General features: G+C 35.4%; 1 protein-coding gene across 3 annotated transcripts in view; it reads left to right on the top strand.

Annotated features, from left to right (window-relative positions):
* Positions 1-21,268, top strand: part of MAPK10 (mitogen-activated protein kinase 10) — a 165,123-nt gene that overhangs the window by 106,182 nt on the left and 37,673 nt on the right. For 2 of the 3 annotated variants that reach the window (XM_061191550.1, XM_061191551.1), the window contains exons 8-9: positions 12,707-12,889; positions 17,143-17,267. In XM_061191550.1, the coding sequence (XP_061047533.1) occupies positions 12,707-12,889; positions 17,143-17,267 (308 nt within the window). The remainder of the gene's footprint in view (positions 1-12,706; positions 12,890-17,142; positions 17,268-21,268) is intronic. The other variant, XM_061191552.1, reaches the window with a different exon arrangement.

Below are 21,268 nucleotides of genomic sequence, written 5' to 3'. Positions count from 1 at the left end.
CATACTGTCTTGATTACTGTAGCTTTGTAGTATAGTCTGAAGTCAGGTAGCCTGATTCCTCCAGCTCCATTTTTCGTTCTCAAGATTGCTTTGGCTATTCGGGGTCTTTTGTGTTTCCATACAAATTGTGAAATTTTTTGTTCTAGTTCTGTGAAAAATGCCAGTGGTAATTTGATAGGGATTGCATTGAATCTGTAGATTGCTTTGGGTAGTAGAGTCATTTTCACAATGTTGATTCTTCCAATCCAAGAACATGGTATATCTCTCCATCTGTTTGTATCATCTTTAATTTCTTTCATCAGTGTCTTATAATTTTCTTCATACAGGTCTTTTCTCTCCTTAGGTAGGTTTATTCCTAAATATTTTATTCTTTTTGTTGCAGTGGTAAATGGGAGTGTTTTCTTAAATCTCACTTTCAGATTTTTCATCATTAGTGTATAGGAATGCAAGAGATTTCTGTGCATTAGTTTTGTATCCTGCTACTTTACCAAATTCATTGATTAGCTCTAGTAGTTTTCTGGTGGCATCTTTAGAATTCTTTCTGTATAGTATCATGTCATCTGCAAAGAGTGACAGCTTTACTTCTTCTTTTCCGAATTGGATTCCTTTTATTTCTTTTTCTTCTCTGATTGCTGTGGCTAAAACTTCCAAAACTATGTTGAATAATAGTGGTGAGAATGGGCAACCTTGCCTTTCCTGATCTTCGTGGAAACGGTTTCAGTTTTTCACCATTGAGGACAATGTTAGCTGTGGGTTTGTCATATGTGGCCTTTATTATGTTGAGGAAAGTTCCCTCTATGCCTACTTTCTGGAGGGTTTTTATCATAAATGGGTGTTGAATTTTGTTGAAAGCTTTCTCTGCATCTATTGAGATGTTCATATGGTTTTTCTCCTTCAGTTTGTTAATATGGTGTATCACATTGATTGATTTGCATATATTGAAGAATCCTTGCATTCCTGGGGTAAACTTCACTTGATCATGGTGTATGATCCTTTTAATGTGCTGTTGGATTCTGTTTGCTAGTATTTTGTTGAGGATTTTTGCATCTATGTTCATCAGTGATATTGGCCTGTCGTTTTCTTTCTTTGTGACATCTTTGTCCGGTTTTGGTATCAGGGTGATGGTGGCCTCATAGAATGAATTTGGGAGTGTTCCTCCCTCTGCTATATTTTGGAAGTGTTTGAGAAGGATAGGTGTTAGCTCTTCTCTAAATGTTTGATAGAATTCGCCTGTGAAGCCATCTGGTCCTGGGCTTTTGTTTGTTGGAAGATTTTTAATCACAGTTTCAATTTCAGTGCTTGTGATTGGTCTGTTCAGATTTTCTATTTCTTCCTGGTTCAGTCTCGGAAGGTTGTAGTTTTCTAAGAATTTGTCCATTTCTTCCAGGTTGTCCATTTTATTGGCATATAGTTGCTTGTAGTAATCTCTCATGATCCGTTGTATTTCTGCATTGTCAGTTGTTACTTCTCCTTTTTCATTTCTATCTCTATTGATTTGAGTCTTCTCCCTTTTCTTCTTGATGAGTTTGGCTAATGGTTTATCAATTTTGTTTATTTTCCCAAAGAACCAGCTTTTAGTTTTATTGATCTTTGCTATCATTTACTCCATTTCCTTTTCATTTATTTCTGATCTGATCTTTATGATTTCTTTCCTTCTGCTAACTTTGGGGTTTTTTTGTTCTTCTTTCTCTAATTGCTTTAGGTGTAAGTTTAGGTTGTTTATTTGAGATGTTTCTTGTTTCTTAAGGTAGGATTGTATTGCTCTAAACTTCCCTCATAGAACTGCTTTTGCTGCATCCCACAGGTTTTGGGTCATCGTGTTTTCATTGTCCTTTGCTTCTAGGTATTTTTGGAGTTCCTCTTTGATTTCTTCAGTGATGTCTTGGTTATTAAGTAGTGTATTGTTTAGCCTCCATGTGTTTTTATTTTTTTACAGATTTTTTCCTGTAATTGATATCTAGTCTCATAGCGCTGTGGTTGGAAAAATACTTGATACGATTTCAATTTTCTTAAATTTACCAAGGCTTGATTTGTGACCCAAGATATGATCTGTCCTGCATAATATTCCATGAGCATTTGAAAAGAATGTGTATTCTGTTGTTTTTGGTTAGAATGTCCTAAATATCAATTAACTCCTTCTTGTTTAATGTGTCATTTAAAACTTGTGTTTCCTCATTTATTTTCATTTTGGATGATCTGTCCTTTGGTGAAAGTGGGGTGTTAAAGTCCCCTACTATGATTGTGTTACTGTCGATTTCCCTTTTTATGGCTGTTAGTATTTGCCTTATGTATTGAGGTGCTCCTATGTTGGGTGCATAAATATTTACAATTGTTATATCTTCTTCTTGGATTGATGCCTTGATCATTATGTAGTGTCCTTTTTGTCTCTTGTAATAGTCTTTGTGTTAAAGTCTATTTTGTCTGATATGAGAATTGCTACTCCAGCTTTCTTTTGATTTCCATTTGCATGGAATATGTTTTTCCATCCCCTCACTTTCAGTCTGTATGTGTCCCTAGGTCTGAAGTGGGTCTCTTGTAGACAGCATATATTCGGGTCTTGTGTTTGTATCCATTCAGCCAGTCTATGTCTTTTGGTTGGAGCATTTAATCCATTTACATTTAAGGTAATTTTCGATATGTATGTTCCTATTCCCATTTTCTTAAATGTTTTGGGTTTGTTATTGTAGGTGTTTTCCTTCTCTTGTGTTTCCTGCCTAGAGAAGTTCCTTTAGCATTTGTTGTAAAGCTGGTTTGGTGGTGCTGAATTCTCTTAGCTTTTGCTTGTGTGTAAGGTTTTAATTTCTCCATCAAATCTGAATGAGATCCTTGCTGGGTAGAGTGATCTTGGTTGTAGGTTCTTCTCCTTCATCACTTTAAATATGTCCTGCCACTCCCTTCTGGCTTGTAGAGTTTCTGCTGAAAGATCAGCTGTTAACCTTATGGGGATTCGCTTGTGTGTTATTTGTTGTTTTTCCCTTCCTGCTTTTAATATTTTTTCTTTGTATTTAATTTTTGATAGTTTGATTAATATGTGTCTTGGCGTTTTTCTCCTTGGATTTATCCTGTATGGGACCCTCTGTGCTTCCTGGACTTGATTAACTATTTCCTTTCCCATATTAGGGAAGTTTTGAACTATAATCTCTTCAAATATTTTCTCAGTCCCTTTCTTTTTCTCTTCTTCTTCGGGGACCCCTATAATTTGAATGTTGGTGCATTTAATGTTGTCCCAGAGGTCTCTGAGACTGTCCTCAGTTTTTTTCATTCTTTTTTCTTTATTCTGCTCTGCAGTAGTTAATTCCACTATTTTATCTTCCAGGTCACTTACCCGTTCTTCTGCTATTGATCCCTTCTAGAGAATTTTTAATTTCATTTATTTTGTTGTTCATCACTGCTTGTTTGCTCTTTAGTTCCTCTAGGTCCTTGTTAAACGTTTCTTGTATTTTCTCCATTCTATTTCCAGGATTTTGGATCATCTTTACTATCATTTTTTGAATTCTTTTTCAGGTAGACTGCCTATTTCCTCTTCATTTGTTAGGTCTGGTGGGTTTTTGCCTTGCTTCTTCATCTGTTGTGTGTTTTTCCGTCTTCTCATTTTGCTTAACTTACTGTGTTTGGGGTCTCCTTTTCTCAGGCTGCAGGTTCGTAGTTCCTGTTGTTTTTGGTGTCTGTCCCCAGTGGCTAAGGTTGGTTCTGTGGGTTGTGTAGGCTTCCTGGTGGAGGGGACTAGTGCCTGTTTTCTGGTGGATGAGGCTGGATCTTGTCTCTCTGGTGGGCAGGTTCACCTTTGATGGTGTGTTTTGGGGTGTCTGTGGCCTTATTATGATTTTAGGCCACCTCTCTGCTAATGGATGGGGTTATGTTCCTGTCTTGCTAGTTGTTTGGCATAGGGTGTCCAGCACTGTAGCTTGCTGGTCGTTGAGTGGAGCTGGGTCTTGGTGTTGAGATGGAGATCTCTGGGAGATTTTCGCTATTTGATATTACGTGGAGCTTGGGTGTCTCTTGTGGACCAGTGTCCTGAAGTTGGCTCTCCTGTCTCGAGACACGGCCCTGACACCTGGCTGGAGCACCAAGAGCCTGTCATCCACACAGCTCAGAATAAAAGGGAGAAATAAAAGAAAGAAAGAAAGAAGAAGATAAAATAAAATAGTTATTAAAATAAAAAAGAATTATTTAAAAAAATTTTTTAAGTAATTAAAAAGAAAGAAAGAAAGAAAGAAAGAAGAGAGCAACCAAACCAAAAAACAAATCCACCAATGATAACAAGTTCTAAAAATTATACTATAAACAAAAAACAAACAAACAAAAATAACTGACAGACAGAACCCTAGGACAAATGGTAAAAGCAAAGCTATGCAGACAAAATCACACACAGAAGCTTACACATACACACTCACAAAAAGAGAAAAAGGGAAAAACATATATATATCATTGCTCCCAAAGTCCACCTCCTCAATTTGGAATGATTCACTGTCTATTCACGTATTCCACAGATGCAGGGTACATCAAGTTGATTGTGGAGTTGTAATCCACTGCTCCTGAGGCTGCTGGGAGAAATTTCCCTTTCTCTTCTTTCTTCACACAGCTCCTGGCGTTCAGCTTTGGATTTGGACCCGCCTCTGCGTGTAGGTCGCCTGAGGGCGTCTGTTCTTCCCTCACACAGGACGGAGTTAAAGGAGCAGCTGCTTTGGGGGCTCTGGCTCACTCAGGCCAGGGGGATGGGGGGTACGGATGCGGGGCGAGCCTGCGGCGGCAGAGGCCAGCATGACGTTACACCAGCCTGAGGCGCGCCGTGCGTTCTCTTGGGGAAGTTGTCCCTGGATCACGGGACCCTGGCAGTGGCGGGCTGCACAGGCTCCCGGGAGGGGAGGTGTGGATAGTGACCTGTGCTTGCACACAGGCTTCTTGGTGGCTGCAGCAGCAGCCTTAGCATCTCATGCCCGTCTCTGGGGTCCACGCTGATAGCCGCGGCTCGCGCCCGTCTCTGGAGCTCCTTTAAGTGACGCTCTTAATCCTCTCTCCTCGAGCACCAGGAAACAAAGAGGGAAGAAAAAGTCTCTTGTCTCTTCGGCAGCTCCAGACTTTTTCCCGGACTCCCTCCCGGCTAGCTGTGGCGCACTAGCCCCTTCAGGCTGTGTTCACGCCGCCAACCCCAGTCCTCTCCCTGCATCCGACCAAAGCCCGAGTCTCAGTTCCCAGCCCCCGCCCGCCCCGGCGGCTGAGCAGACAAGCCTCTCGGGCTGGTGAGTGCTGCTCGGCGCCGATCCTCTGTGCAGGAATCTCTCCGCTTTGTCCTCCGCACCCCTGTGGCTGCGCTCTCCTCCGTGGCTCCGAAGCTCCCCACTCCGCCACCCGCAGTCTCCGCCCACGAAGGGGCTTCCTAGTGTGTGGAAACCTTTCCTCCTTCACAGCTCCCTCCCACTGGTGCATGTCCAGTCCCTATTCTTTTGTTTCTGTTGTTTCTTTTTTCTTTTGCCCTACCCAGGTATGTGGGGAGTTTCTTGCCTTTTGGGAAGTCTGAGGTCTTTTGCCAGTGTTCAGTAGGTGTTCTGTAGGAGTTGTTCCACATATAGATGTATTTCTGATGTATTTGTGGGGAGAAAGGTGATCTCCACGTCTGACTCTTCTGCCATCTTGAAGCTCCTGCTACCCTTTCTTAATGAATACAGAAGTACACTATACACATATCAGGTAGGGTAAATATCCGACTTTTTTGTCATCTTCAGAAGTAGCTTAGTGATTAATGAACTGTTGCTCTTCCTCAAATATCTTAGATTGGCTTGCTAACTTCTGTAAAATGATCCCTATTGGTATTTATATTGGAATTGTATTGAATCTGTACTTCAATTTGTGGAGAATTGCTGTTTTAATTCAGACAAGTTTTATCCTTCTCCTGAATGCATAAGGATCTTAGCACATGTTCATAATTTAGATCATTACTATACCAATTTACATATGCTATCTGTGCCCAGTATTTTAATTCTCTTCTTTTAGCCTCATGAATTGACAATATTATCATTGGATTGCATACAGGTAGAGTTTGTTTAGATTCATCCTGATTATCATTTTCTTGGTTTATCACTATTTCTTGCAATTTGGCCCTTTACTTTGAGATTATTTTCTTTCCTTCTGAAGTACATCCTTTAATGGGAGTCTTTGACAATAAAACTTTTTTTTTTGATTGGTGTTCCCTTCCTTAAAAGAGAGCTTTGTTGGATATAGAATTTTGGATTGACAGCTATTTCTTCCAGCATTTTAGAAGTGTTATTCCCCTGGCTTTTTGTTTTCAATATTACTGGTGAATAATTAGCTGTCAGTGTGATAGTTGTCTTTGGGCATAGTTTGTCCTTTTTCTTGGTCCTTGGTTATCTGCTGTTTCTCTCCTATGTGACTAGGTTTGGATTTCTTTTTATTTATCTCTTGGGATTCACTGTGTTGCCTGAATTCCAACCTATCTCCAATTCCTGGAATTTCTCAGCTTTCGTTTCTTTGAATACCTTCTCTCCACTATTCTTCACATTATCTCCATGAAAAAACTGTAATTGGACATAAAGTAGACATTCAATTATTCAGCAAATATTTTTGAGCACTTACTATGTGCTTATATCTACAGATATGTAAGTAAACAAACTGATGAAAATCCTTGTCATCATGAAATTTAAAATAGAAGGCACAATATATTAGAAGGTGATAACAGCTAAAGGATAAGAGGGTTCAAAGTGCTAGGATGGGGGTGTTGGGGTTGTCTCCTTGCCTTTTGAGTTGAAACATAAAACATTTTATCAAGTATGCCTCATATAGCATTTTCTTTTTACCTCATATAAACTTCATTGTCCCTACTTAACCTTTTCCTTATATAGTGTTATACCCAGAAATGGATGTAATCTTTCAGGGAAGATCTCACAGAGCAGAGTACAGAGTCACCAAAACTCCTGTTAAATAGCATTCTGTATTTCTTTTAGTGTTTGGAGCTGTTTGTATGAGCTCCTTTGTTTAAAGTCATTTTACTTACCAATTGTAAAAGACCTTGACATTTTTCAGCTACAAAATACAGAGGTCAATTTAAATGATCTCCAAGACCTCTTCCAGTTTCAAAATACAGGTAGAGTCAGATCTAGCTTTTGTGAGGCCAGAATATCATGCAGTTGGAGGCGGATGTTATGTAAAAAAAAAAAACTAATATTACAAATACAAAACTAGGCACAGAGTTTTGCAAGGGACTTGTACAAATGAGTGGCCCCAAAGATTAACCATCAATAGCTTAATGAAAATTCTACATTGTGACACATATTAATGTATATTAGATTTGCTTATATGTGAAATATCTCTCCATTTTTTGCTTTTAAGTAAATATAGATTACAATAATAAATAGATTTATAAGATGAAATAGGTTATACTGAGATGCATATACATCATGCTTCAAATATCAGCCTTTGGATATTTCATGTCCCACAGTACTCCATGAGCAATCTGCTGCCAGTGAACAAACAGCCTTTAACTCACATTGTCAGCTTTGAGCTTTTCAGTGTGTTTTGGCTTGTAATATTTCCTCTTCCTGTGCTCATTTATAATGAAAACAAACGTTAGTTACAATTGTGCATTAAGTCACTTATTCATATTTCATATTACTAGAATTTGAGGGGGACTTTTGAGAGGAAAATAACATTTTCAAATGAAAAAAGAGTAAAAATATTTTTAAAGTAACAAAACAACTCAAGACATAACCATGAAAATCTGAATCCAGACCTATGTCTTATGAATATATATATATTTCTATCCTGATTTTTACAATGTCCTCGGAATTGAGAGTTCTTTTGAGAACAAAGTTTATCATAGAGCAATATGGAGTAATTACTGGAAAATAAATTGGCAAATATTTTGAACTTTATATTGAATAGCTTTTATACTTCACATGAGTAGCACCCCATATAATATGATATTATATCACCCCATATATATCTATGATAACAACATATAATTTCGATCTTTCCCTAGATGTTGATGGGTAGAACCCCTCTTTCTCTGCATGGAGCCTACTTGTCATAATTTCCCATGGTCTTTTCAGGAAAGTGACATGGGGAAAAGGAACATATATTAGGATTTTTCTTTCCCTGAAATATTTCCAAGTTGACAACCCCTAAGTTTTCCATAGCAAACAGGTATGGAATAATCTTTTGGTGAAATTGACCCTATTCTAATTTGTGTCATAAAACTGAAACAAGTTAGTACTTTATTCTTAAATCTGGGCTTAGTAATTCACAAGAGATTGTTAGTATTTCTCAAATAGAGTCCAGGGGCCATCTGGATTGCAATTACTATTGGTGTTTCTTAATGATATCATCTCAGGCATATGCACTCAGAATCTTGTAGATCAGTGGGTAGAGGGGAGTGATCTGTATTTTTATAAGTTCCCTATGTTATGAATATTCAGTTTGGGAACCACAGTTTTATATCATGATGCCTAACACATGACATGCATACCTCCACTTCCTTATTGCACATTCATTGCAGACATGAATACAGGGCTAACATAAAGCCACACAATAATACACAATGCAGTGCCAACCAGGCAGCAAGTTGGCTTGCAAGATTAAATAGCCTCTCCTGGAACTTTTCTATACAGACAGTGCTCTTAAACAATATTATCTTTAAAAACATAGTTAAGAATTTGGGGGCAAACATTGATATTCTTTAAGTTGCAAATAGATGTCAGAAAATTTTTGCATAGAATATTGAATATAAGGCTTAGGGCAGAGTAGAAAGCAAGTCTGAATTCATGATGGTGTCAACTCTGGAAACCATATTCATCATAACAAAAAGTAATCAATGAAGAAAAAAACATGAAAAGAAGATACAGTAATTCAAAGAGCATAGTAGAATGAGGTCATTAAACAACGTTTTATGATTCCACTTAGTAGCTTCTGAAAGCTTAAATGTGCATAGTATAAATTATGACCCCAAATACCCAGAAAATAATAAGAAAATAATGTATGAGTAATTTCATACATTAGGTTCAAGGCAGTTTGTTACATATTTTAGAAAGTTCCTCAACCAAGGAAGTTAACGTAAAAGGAGGGCATTAAAAGTAAATTCTTGGCTAACTGACAAGAATTAGCTGGAATAATTTTTATTAAATTTTATTTAGTTTTTAATTTATTTTACTTTTGGCTGCGTTGGGTCTTTGTTGCTGTGCACGGGCCCCTCTCTGACTGCGGTGAGCAGGGCCCACTCCCCACTGCAGTGCGTGGGCCTCCACTGAGGTGGCCTCTCCCATTGCAGAGCACGGGCCCCAGTAGTTGTTACACGCAGGCTCAGCAGCTGTGGCACACTGGCCCAGTTTCTCCGTGGCATGTGGGATCTTCCCGAACCAGGGTTCAAACCCATGTCCCTTGCACTGGCAGGCAGACTCCCAACCACTGCACCACCAAGGAAGCCCTGGAATAATTTTTAATCTTAGGATTTCAAATAATCATTTTTACAATCCATACTTATTTTGTTTCATTCTTCTATTACAATACTATTTATTGAAGACATTAGTAATAGTCAATATTTGCACATTATCTTATCATTATACTCTATAAAATCAAACTTTTTGTAATATGACTATTTTTTATGTAGTGAATTTAGAACTAGAGGAAATTGTCAAATGATTCCTATTAAATGACATTTTTCAATTTTTATTAAATACCTTTGGTACTTAAGTTGTATGACAATTTCTGAAATAGTAGATCAAAATATTTTAAAATATATTAAAGTATATTAAAATATATATTTATTGCTTTTTTGATAACTGCTCAGGCTGGAATCTGTAAGGAATCACATCCTTACTCATATAATAGAAAAATGATGACTTATTAGTGTTCTAAAACGAAGAAATCCTTTTGCAAAAATAATTTTGGCCATTCTTTTAAAAAAAATTTACTATGCTAACAGCACATAATCATAAAAATCTAGTTAATATTTTATATATATTTTAAAATAAAATCATTGTGGAAATCTGATGATTAAAAAATTTCTTTTAAAAATGCATCACCTTATTTTCTATTTAAATATTAATAAAATTAATTGTTTTATGTGGATATGTTGACCTTATAGACTAGGTAAGGAGTTTCAGAGGCATTCTTTAAGAGGAATGGCCTGTGACAAACATACCATCAATTTTATGGCCAAATTAAAGCAATTTTTAACACGTCAGTTCCAAGCTTGCTCTTTTTCTTACTGCAATCCTTGGAACAAGCACTGGATTTGGAGCCAGGAGACATTACTTCCAGTCATGGCTTATATTTGGTTAATTATGATTATAAAGAAAAATCATGTGGTTAACTAAGGATAGTGGACAAAGTTGTTTGCAATCCTGTGAACATCTGGAAAACAAATACTTATTACTTAAATATACTAGTCATGTTTGTGGGAAGAAAGAACCTGAAATGGATTGGTTAAAATAGAGGCACACAATTTTAAAGATGACTATACTACATATTTGCAGTTAGAACATTCAATTATTTCATTGTCAGTAATAAAGATTCTCGCCTCCCTTCTTTTTGTAAACCATTACATCAGGGACCACAATAGTGTTTCATCTAAAAAGCAATTTAAGGTAGGAAGATGTGCTGAGTGCTTCTATAGAGTTTAATTATAACTTGTAATAAGAAACATTTTAATAGTTCTTGTTTAATTAATTCCAGAATATTTGAGTCTCCTTAAACTTTACTGTAAAAATAACATGTAATTGTTTTGGGAATGTTACTTTAAAAGCAATCACTTTTTAACTAAATAACTATATACTGCTAGTTAAATGTCACTATAGTAGTGTGTTGGGAGTATTTTGCCACCTTTGTTAAAAGACTCCTTTACAGAAAATCTGACAGCTTCTTTGCCCTTATTTTTAGTTTGACATCAAATCTTCAGAATCCTAAAGAAGTTTGACCGATGATTAAATGATGGCTTGTTAGGACATGATAACTTAACTGTATTAAAGAGTAGATCTCTTTTCATAATTTACAACGTAAGCACTGAGATTTATTTAACTGTATTAATGTTTTCTATTTAAATATATCTAAGTCATTCTAGCTTACCTATATCCATAGTACTACCATAAGTTTTTGTCTAAGAGTAACTTTTAACTCTAATCTTTTATAATTTTTTAAGTTTATTTCTAATGATTTTCACTTACTACTATATTCTCAGGCACATGGTAATTTAGATTAATTTTTATTGAAATATGTTCTTGTTTAATTATTCCTATCATTTTGTAAAGGAATATTCTTCAGTTTTTCCCGCTTTTACTTCATTTCTTGATATTACACAATCATGTATTTTTTTCATCCCCATACTTGAGAGGCTATGTAATAATTCAAATTTTATTCAGCTAGATTATAAGGGAAATAGAAGAGAATTTGCAAATTAGCTTGACTTTATCTTTTTCAATCACCTATCTACATTGTTTGCATTATATATTTATTTTGGCTGAATATAGTTAATTTTGTCTTCTGTTAAGACGGCCCATCTTTTTCAGTCCACCCCTATGGAATAGCTGGGGTAAAGATTTTATGAATCTCAATTAAGTAATATTATGGTAAAGTTACTTGAACTGTCACAAACTACATTAACAGAAATGAATTAATTAACTTTACACTAAAGATAGAGTAGTAGAATAAACAACATAGGAGAGTACACTGCCTGTGGTATTGTATTTAAGAATTTTTGAGGCCTCCATCATTCATTGACACATGGCAAGGAAATCTGTTTGAAATCAACTTCTTCCAGTTGGCTCTTCAGAGTTTTCATAGGTGGTATTTATCATTCTCAAGGCTCTGACATATCAAATATCAATGATAGATGAAAAAGAAAATTTCAATCAGTGGGTATGTCTGTGAAAGACTCCCCAGTTTTGTAAAGTATTAACTTTCATAGAGAGGTAATATTTTTCTTGTAGAATTCCCTATGCTTGACATACTTTTGAAACACATGCAGTTGGTTGAAATCTGTTTTAAATTGAACATCCTATGTTTACCCTCATATCCCCAATATTCAGGGATACAGGGCACTATTATCAGAAGTAAGAAAATAGGTATGAAACTGCGACTACTTTGATAAAGAGAATTTTTTTTAAGTCTTTGTTGAAGAATTAGTGAGTTACTATCAAAAATTAGATTGATCCTATTTGTAATGCATATGAGTGGAAAACATAAACAGATAATGAAATTTCCCATTTGATAGAGAACAGAAGAAAAAAACCTTAAAAAGAATTTAAGAAAAATATAAACAAATCTTATAAAATATTTGTGCATTTGTCATTTTTAGAAAATAAATGATTGAAGTAATTTCATGATAATATTATTATATGTCTTTATATTTTTTTCTCTTCCATATTACATGGTTATACAGAAGTTTAGCTCAAGAGGAGAAATTCTTCTTGTGTTATTTAAATACCTTTTCATCTTTACAACCCAAAGACTATTTCATGATATCCTATTTTAAGTAATGCTAATTCCCCAAAAGTGTATATGTTCCGAAAGTGAATTTAAAATTCCAAGAGGATTCACTGCCTGACAATCTGATTTTATATTTCTGTCCTTTGTTGTTTATTAAAACTCCATTTGTGTTGATGACTGCTCAGGATTCTGAGAAGCAGTTAGTCTCCCAACTAGTGAAAGGCAAGCGCTAGTGGCCTACACTTGTTTTTGCCCTTAACTATTCAATTCTCAGATATTGACCAGTGGAACAAGGTAATTGAGCAACTAGGAACACCATGTCCAGAATTCATGAAGAAATTGCAACCCACAGTAAGAAACTATGTGGAGAATCGGCCCAAGTATGCAGGACTCACCTTCCCCAAGCTCTTTCCAGATTCCCTCTTCCCAGCGGACTCGGAGCACAATAAACTCAAAGGTAAGCCCTTCAGGGACAACTTCAGAACCACTATGTGGGTGATGGGCAAGCTATAGAGACATCTTTCTTTAACTTGAAATACCTCAATTTAAAGAGAGGTATTTTTAAAAGATCTTCTTTACAAAGGGGGAGAAGCCAAGGATTTTAAAATTGCCTGGATATTTAGAGAGAAGGTTAATAATAAAGAGTGTAACAGTGGTGCGGGTTAAACTATTTCATGGGGCTTATTTAGAATCTTAAAATTATTTTGCAGTGCTAACTCTGAAAGACCAATGTAATATACATTGAAATAATTGTTTCAGTTCTTTTTATTACCTGGAAAATACTTTCAACACAAGTTTTTAGTTGTCAAATCTTAGAGCTATAGATGTTTGAGTTTTATTTGTATTTTATGGAATGCTTAACCACCATTTTTTCATTTGAGTGACAAATGAGATTTTTTACTTACACATTTTGTATTCAGTGTAAACACTTTCATTAATAAGTAATTTTTCTATTACCATGTCTGCAGTTATGAACTTTAGTAACAAATCTTAATTTCTTCACCAACAGAACTGGGATCATAGTGCTTGGTTATAGTACTGAATAAACTTGGTAATATATAAAGTGTAATATAAATAATATTCTAATTCTTATTTTAACTTAGGACATTTTAGAGAATGTGATTTTGAAGCAAATTTGATTTTTTCCCCTGCCGGAGCTCAAACCCTATCCCTTGAAATCTGTGTGAACTTAGGCCAGTTATCTCATCTTTCTGTACTTCCTTTAACAAATGAAAGTAGAAAGTGTCTACTTTATAGGGTCATTGGGAAGATTAGCTGACTAATTTGTCAAGCACTTAGAACAGTGCCTGGCTCACAGTAAGTGCTCAGTAACTATTAGATATAAAAATACTAATAAATATTTATTAATAATAAAATAATTAGTATTTTAGATGGATCTATACATTATCCCAGAAAAGGACACATACTTGTGAAATTTTACCCCAAATGTTCAGTGGACAATTAATTAGCTACATATTTAACTTTCAGACTTAATTTATAGCTAATATAGACATAAATGAGATAGAGAAGCTGAAATGCGGTGCTACGACTTCCCAGGGTCTTATTATTTCCTCCAAACTTTTATCTGATGGGTTTTAAATGCACAGCATTGTTTCTGTGTTTGTGACACTTTTGTTGCACAGTTGGGTTTCTTCTTTTAACTACCTCTACCGGCTCTCTGAATGACAACAGACTAAATTATTACTAAATCTACTGCTCTTAAGAGCAACATCAACTATATGCAGAATGAAGAAGTGCTAATACCCCAGGTAGGGATTTCGAAGAATGTACGTCTTTATGATGGTAATTGACATGTCAGGCAAAAGTAATCCCTTCCTATTAAGTCACTTATAGTGTAACAATATAGAGGCCACAAAGCCTTGATTAAATTATTTGAGATAATGCAAACACTTGTAGAGAAACTATTCAGTAAAATGCCATGTTTCATGATATAATTCCAACCTTCTTGAGTTTATTTTTTGGCTTTTTAATTCAGTTTGAACCTCTACAATTATATTACTTTTGCAAATAATAAACTAGGAGATGTGATACACACACACACACACACACACACATATACACACAATGGAATACTACTCAGCCATAAAAAAGAATGAAATTTTGCCATTTGCAGCAACATGGATGGACTTGGAGAACATTATGCTAAGTGAAATAAGTCAGACAGAGAAAGGCAAATACTGTATGATATCACTTGAAAGTGGAATCTAAAAAATACAACAAACTAGTGAATATAACAAAAAAGAAGCAGACTTACAGCTATAAAGAACAAACTAGTGGTTACCAGTGGTGGTGGTGGGGGGGAATACAGGGGAAGGAAGTGGGAGGTACAAACTATTGGGTGTAAGATAGGCTCAAGGATGTATTGTACAACACGGGGAATATAGCCAATATTTTGTAATAACTATAACTGAAAAGTAACCTTTAAAAATTGTAAAAAAATTTTAAAAATTAAAAAAAAACTAGTTTACATATTTACAATTATTAAATTATAATTGTAATATAAAATCAGCAAATTATAAAGAATTATACAAAGAATCAAAGGGATGAATTTATTCTACTGTTATTAAAGAGTGTAAGACATTTACTTGCAAATGAAAGAATGAAAGATGAAGAATTGAAACCTTTTCTTCTTCCTCATTTTGTCCCCTACAAGCAATACTGATCATTGTTTCTTAGTAAGATGATTTGGTATTACTGTCGTTCATGTCCCTATTGATGAGGAGACCACCCCAACCCCCCTGACCCTTTCTAAGAGCAGAAACATAGGTGGGTTTGATGGGAGAACCCATGGGACTGTGTGAGTCTGGGTATAAAATCAGTTACAAATCAAAGAGATCTTTGAACAAATGACATAAACAAATACAGCCCCGTTAAATCATGACAGGGTTATTAACAATGAGAAAGATTAATTATTGAAAATTAATGTATATTTCTGTACTTTTGTTACTCTTGTGAACTTCACAGTATCAGTTTGGAATTAGCAGACATTAAATTTCTAGAATTGAGATCCCCAGAAAAATGACTAATAGAAATTTTAAAAATCTTCCAGTCTAATTTAACTAGCGATTTTTATAAATATATAATTAGTATAAATAAATATATTAAAAGTATTTTATTAAAATGTAACAACACCAGAGATACTAATGTCATAGATTGCTACATTTTAACTGTAGTGCAATCAAAATTATGAAAAAACACATAAAACTAGAAGAGAATACATTAATAATGAGAGTGATCGCTTGTGGGGAAGGTGGGTTTTTCTGGATTTTATGTTTTATGTGATTTCCAAATTTTTTATAATTAATCCATATTTCCTTAATAATCAGAAAAAAATTGATAATTAAAAGTTGATACATATTCATGGATTCAAACACATTGCCTTTTTCCTAATTTAGCAAACCAATTTAGATTTTGCTTTCTTTAATTTGAAGTTTTACCATATGTTTGGAATAAACTGAATATTTTCACCATAAAAACTTCCAAACCAGTTTGGATCTGTATTTTCTTGAAAATTTTATGTATTTTCAGAGATTTTTAGAGTGTCCTTTAGCAATGTTATTAAATAAATACACTTAATGATTATCACTGTGTCATTTTTTTATATCCCTAGCATCTCACACTGTACCTGGCACACAGTAGACAATGTGTATTTTATCAACTGAACATCTCTCACACCAATTTGGTTACTAAGTCTTGTGGATTCTTTCTCTCAAATCTGTCCCCTCCTCTCAATTCTTGAAGCTTCTGCTCCCGTTAAAGTCCTCATCATCTCTCCCATCATCAAAAAGTCACCCCTGACCTCCTTGCCGCCCTCTAGACACTGCTTTATCCTTTTTCGCAGCTCAGAAAAGTTTTAAAATGAGCGGTGTACACTCACTTTGCTTGCATTTTTAAAACTTCATTCTTTTAAATTTATTTTTAATTATGCAAGCAATACATGTACATAGTTTCTTCTCCTCAGAGGTAACTATGATTTTCAGTTTGTTGATTATCCCTGCAGACCTTTCTATGCATTTATATACATAAATAGAGAGAGAGGGAAATGTTTGTTGTGTTATTGGGAAGGGGCAGATTTATACAATGGCATCAGGATCTATGCTTCATCCTGCAAATTTTTTTTTTCACTGAACACCATGTCCATGTGAGTCCATATAGATCTACCTTATTCTTTTAAACTGCCACATATAATTGGTACAGTTGTACCATAGCTCATTTAGTTGCTCTATAGGTGGACATTTAGATTGTTTAAAATGTTTTAATCCTTGATCAGTGCTGCAGTGAACATCCTTTCTATATGCTTTTCATGAACATGTCAATTGTTTCTCTAGACTGTATACCTAAAAGTGGAACTGTTGGGCCATAAAGTATTCACATATAAAATTTTAATAGATATTGCCAAAATTGCCCTCTAAAAAATCTTTATCAATTTACACTGCCACCAACATGAGTGAAATTACCTGGAGTTAGTGGATATTATGCCATCTCTTATTTTTGCAAATTTGATGGATAAAAAAATATTTTCATTTTTTAATTTTGCATTTCCCTAATCACTTGGTGAAGTTACCTGACGTTTGGATGGAAGGTGCTAATTGATCTTTGTTTTTTGTTTTTTTAAATTTTTTCTCCCTCCAAAAAATTTCCCTGCCAAAATCAAAACATTACTTTTTTTTTTCTCATTCATTGTTTCAGCCAGCCAAGCCAGGGACTTGTTGTCAAAGATGCTAGTGATTGACCCAGCAAAAAGGATATCAGTGGACGACGCCTTACAGCATCCATACATCAATGTGTGGTATGATCCTGCCGAAGTGGAGGCGGTAAGTCTTCGGCTTATTTTATTTTCCTTCCACAAACAAATCATAGTAACTGGGTGCTCCATGGTGTGAACTAAAGGAGAATTAGAATCCAAAAGAATACTCAAAGGACCTTCATAAAATTCCTAAGTCACAAAGCTATTACCTTCCCTTCTAAAGGTTATTTTCTTCAGCCTGTGTTTTGAGTTGTGTTTCTTTTTCAGGATTTCCTATGAGAGATGGTGATTTAGTCCAACAAACCTTGGCTGTCCATGAAACACTTCCATTAGTTTTTGTTAAATTGTTAACACCACCGGTGTCTCCTCCTTTATGTTTAATTATCAGCCTCTCCTGATGCAAACTAAGTAACAGAAAACGTAAATAAGTCTCTTTGCCTCTATTCCAATAAGATGCCTGTCTTTAGTAAAGTGTGGTACTAAGAACATTTAGATTATAAAGCTTTTACTAGGCCGTTGGTGCCTTTGTGAAGCCTTGCATAAATCAGATGAGAAAAATCGGGTATTCCAATAAGGATACTATTTCAGGTTGGTTCTAAATTTCAGGTTGGTTCTTACCATAGTCAGATATATCTCCATATTTTCCATCCAGATATAGTTTAAGAATCTTCTCAGAAGCATAACTCTTTTCAATTTTTAAATTATTTTTCAACCATTTGCTATCTTCTCTTCAATCACTTTCTTATATCTCTGCCTTTCTCCTTTTCTCTGTATGGAGCCAGGGCTGCTCAGGGCAAAGGGCTATTGTTTTGCCCATGTGTGTCCTGTAGGCCTCCCAATAGGAATGTCCTCTTGTCCCTCTTTTTGTTTGTTTGTTTTCTTGTGAACTTCTTTGTACCCCAAGATATTCTTGGCCCGGCCAATTTTTGCATTGTTTTGACTTCTTTTCCTCTGCTTCATTGTGTGCTTGACCATGTTAGAGATGCTAAATTCAAGGCTGACATTAATTCTCATCCCTTCACCCTCCACTGGAGAAGTGAGAGCTGACAGATGGGAGTGAGGATCAGGTAGAATCAAACTTTATAGACATAATATTCAAAAAGCGACTTTTCATAGTAACCCAGCTCTTAAACATTCAAAAATTTCAGAGAAAACACTTCAGTGATAAATGACTCTTCCTGTGTGGAAACTGAGGTAAAACAGTCTCTCATAACATTTTCTTAAGATCTGCTCTCTTAAGCAGTTTTACAATGATGCTGAAATTTTAATTTGCTTTAAATTAATTTTTAGTCACTTGATTTGATTTTTACAAAATAAAATCTCTAAAATTAATTACTTATGAGTTTACTTCTAATGCTCTTGAAACTAAAAATACTAATGTTCTTACAGCTAAAAACTAGAATCTCTTCCAGTCTCTCATTCTTGGGAAATACTTCAAAGAGGTTCCTGGGGTAGAATGAAATAATGAAATAAGTAAGAGAAAGTATGATGTATATGTATGTAAAAATTAAGCATAAGAATTTTTTCTCTGATGATTTTTGAGGTTATGCTGATAAAAATTTTGGACAAACATAAATTATTTGAAATTATTGCTCTTCACTTATTTTGATAGTTCGAATCATGTGGCATATGTATTTTTCCTTACATCTAATGTAATATGTATAATCTGTTTTTAATGGATTGTGACCTAGAATTTAATTGGAGTCATAAAGTCTGCATTTGCAATTCACTTGTAATCATGTTGCCTGTAAAAAAAAACAATTGCTTAGAATCTGTAACAATATATTAATGAGTAGTATCAATGGGTTTTTAACTTAATTTTAACTTTTTATGAAAAATTCCTTTGAAGGATAGAAAGATAAAATTTAGGGTACCTTACATGGCTAGAATCTTTTTCTCAGCCATTTCAATATTGTCAAAATAAGTTTCTTTGGAAGAAAATAGAGGCAAGTGGAGAGTGATAATGGAAAAACTGCAAGAGAATGTGATGTCTTCAGGAAAAATAAAGAATAGAGAAATGCTATGTGTACTAATCTGTTAACCATACTACAAGCTATCTTATCACATGTTTCCAAAAGTGCCAAAGTACCAAAATGAAAAGAGGAGAGCATATGAATGCTGTCATAACTGTAAGAGAGAAAATTATTCGTGGAACAATGAAGTTGAAAATGTAAAAAGTTGAATGTCAAGGTTAATATTCATCTATTTGTGTAATATTACATCAATTTTGAAGTTAGAACTGCTCAAGTTATTAGCAAGTTCTTATTCAAATAATGTTCAGAGCAACAGGTGTATGTACCCTGAACACAAAGGCCACATTTCATGTCAATGCTTTTTCATAAAACAATAGGGAGGCATTCTAATTCTGTTTCAGTATTCATCAAGAGGAGTACAATAGCATACACAAATGCAATTTATTGAGTTGTATGCAATGCCACAGATATGGAAAGATGAGTTAGGTTAAAATTTCTGTTCTGCCACTTACTAGCTGGCCTAGGTCAAGTTTCTTAACCTTTCCTCTACTCAGTTTTCTTAACTAAGAATAGAAAACAATCATACATAGTGCATAGTGTTCTGAGAATTTAAAGAGGTAATGTACATAAAGTACTTCATACAGTACTTGACAGCCAGTAGAAATCATAAATTACTATTCTCATAATCATTACTATTACTGTTATGACTTTTACATGCAAGCCTTTACTACTTTTGATGTTAGGAAAGATAGATATATTTGGTGAAAAAAGACCAGCTGGCCAAGAAACTATAGAAATACTCTATATTTTAAAAAATCACTAAAATTTATCTAGTTTCTGCAAGATTTTAAGATGTTCATTCTTTTTTTGCTGATGTATACCCACCACTACCTTGCCAAGTATAAAAGAATCCAGTGCCATTAATTTAAACCAAAATAAAGACAAATTACATTGTTCACAAATCCTCATTATAATTTATCTTTAATAAACTAGGGTATAGTCAGGGCTATTTGAGAGAATAAACTTGAACATATTCTCTGTGCTCTGTTGGAGGGAAATACAGAAACAGTGAGGATCAGTTGCCTTGTTTCTTACCAGATTCTTGAGTTTAGAGACCCTGCTAGGATACAGGGTGACTCTCACCCTGCAAACCCTGAGAGGAGGAGTATGAACGCACTTTAGGAGGACTTTTGTGAACTGCAAGCTAAGGAGAAGTTGATTAACTATGTCTCAGGGAATATAAAACGGGAACTTAAGGAGAATATGAAATGTGACCATTTTTTAAAACATAGTTTTCTGTTTTTCAGAAGCTCCTGAGCACTCTATGAAAGCTCCTGAGTACAGGAGCCTTACTAAGGGCTTCTGCAGTTGTTCTGCATTGCTAGGAGTGGGAGAGGGCTATGGGGAGGGAGGGAGAGAAGAGGGGGAGGAGATGTGCTCAATCACCAAACCAAAGACTTCAAAACTCAAAGTAATCATCATAAGGAAGACAACTGAAAACCTACGGGGTTAGAGAAGGACATATCTTTATTTCTCAATTCATGATAAGAAGGAAGGCTCCAGACCTGACACTGGAACCATTGTCTAAGGTGGGACTGGTGCTGGTGTCCTGGCTCATGGCCAGTAGTGATCAGGTCCACTGTTGGAAGGCTCTGTCTCAGAGAGGCCCAGATCCAGTCCTAAATGATCAAAACATTACTCTGGGAATCTGGACAAAGGGGCAGGTTGAACCAGTCAGGCAGCTGGTATCTGAGAATTCTGTCCTCCAGTTGGCAAGCCCCAGGTATAATACTTGAGAGTGCAGTGGAGGGGTGGCAGGCAACTTAGGACCTTCTGTATGGTGACTGAGTCAAAGTCACAGGAAGAATGCTAGAAGAGAGGCTTGGAACATGGGCCACAGCCGAGGATGAACTGGAGAGAGGGGCTGGGAATGTTCTGTTGGGAATACAAGTACACATGCCATCCACATAGAGACCAAGGGGAAATGGTATGACTAATCCAGTCAGTTTGGGTGGAGTGCGATTAGGGAAGCAAGGCCAGTGCTGAGTTTGTTTATTATTTCTTACCCAATTCAAGATTAATTTGGGAATTGGGA

This window comes from Eubalaena glacialis, chromosome 5 (genome assembly GCF_028564815.1).
Source record: "Eubalaena glacialis isolate mEubGla1 chromosome 5, mEubGla1.1.hap2.+ XY, whole genome shotgun sequence".
Taxonomy (NCBI): domain Eukaryota; kingdom Metazoa; phylum Chordata; class Mammalia; order Artiodactyla; family Balaenidae; genus Eubalaena; species Eubalaena glacialis.
This window is presented reverse-complemented; position numbering and strand designations above follow the sequence as displayed.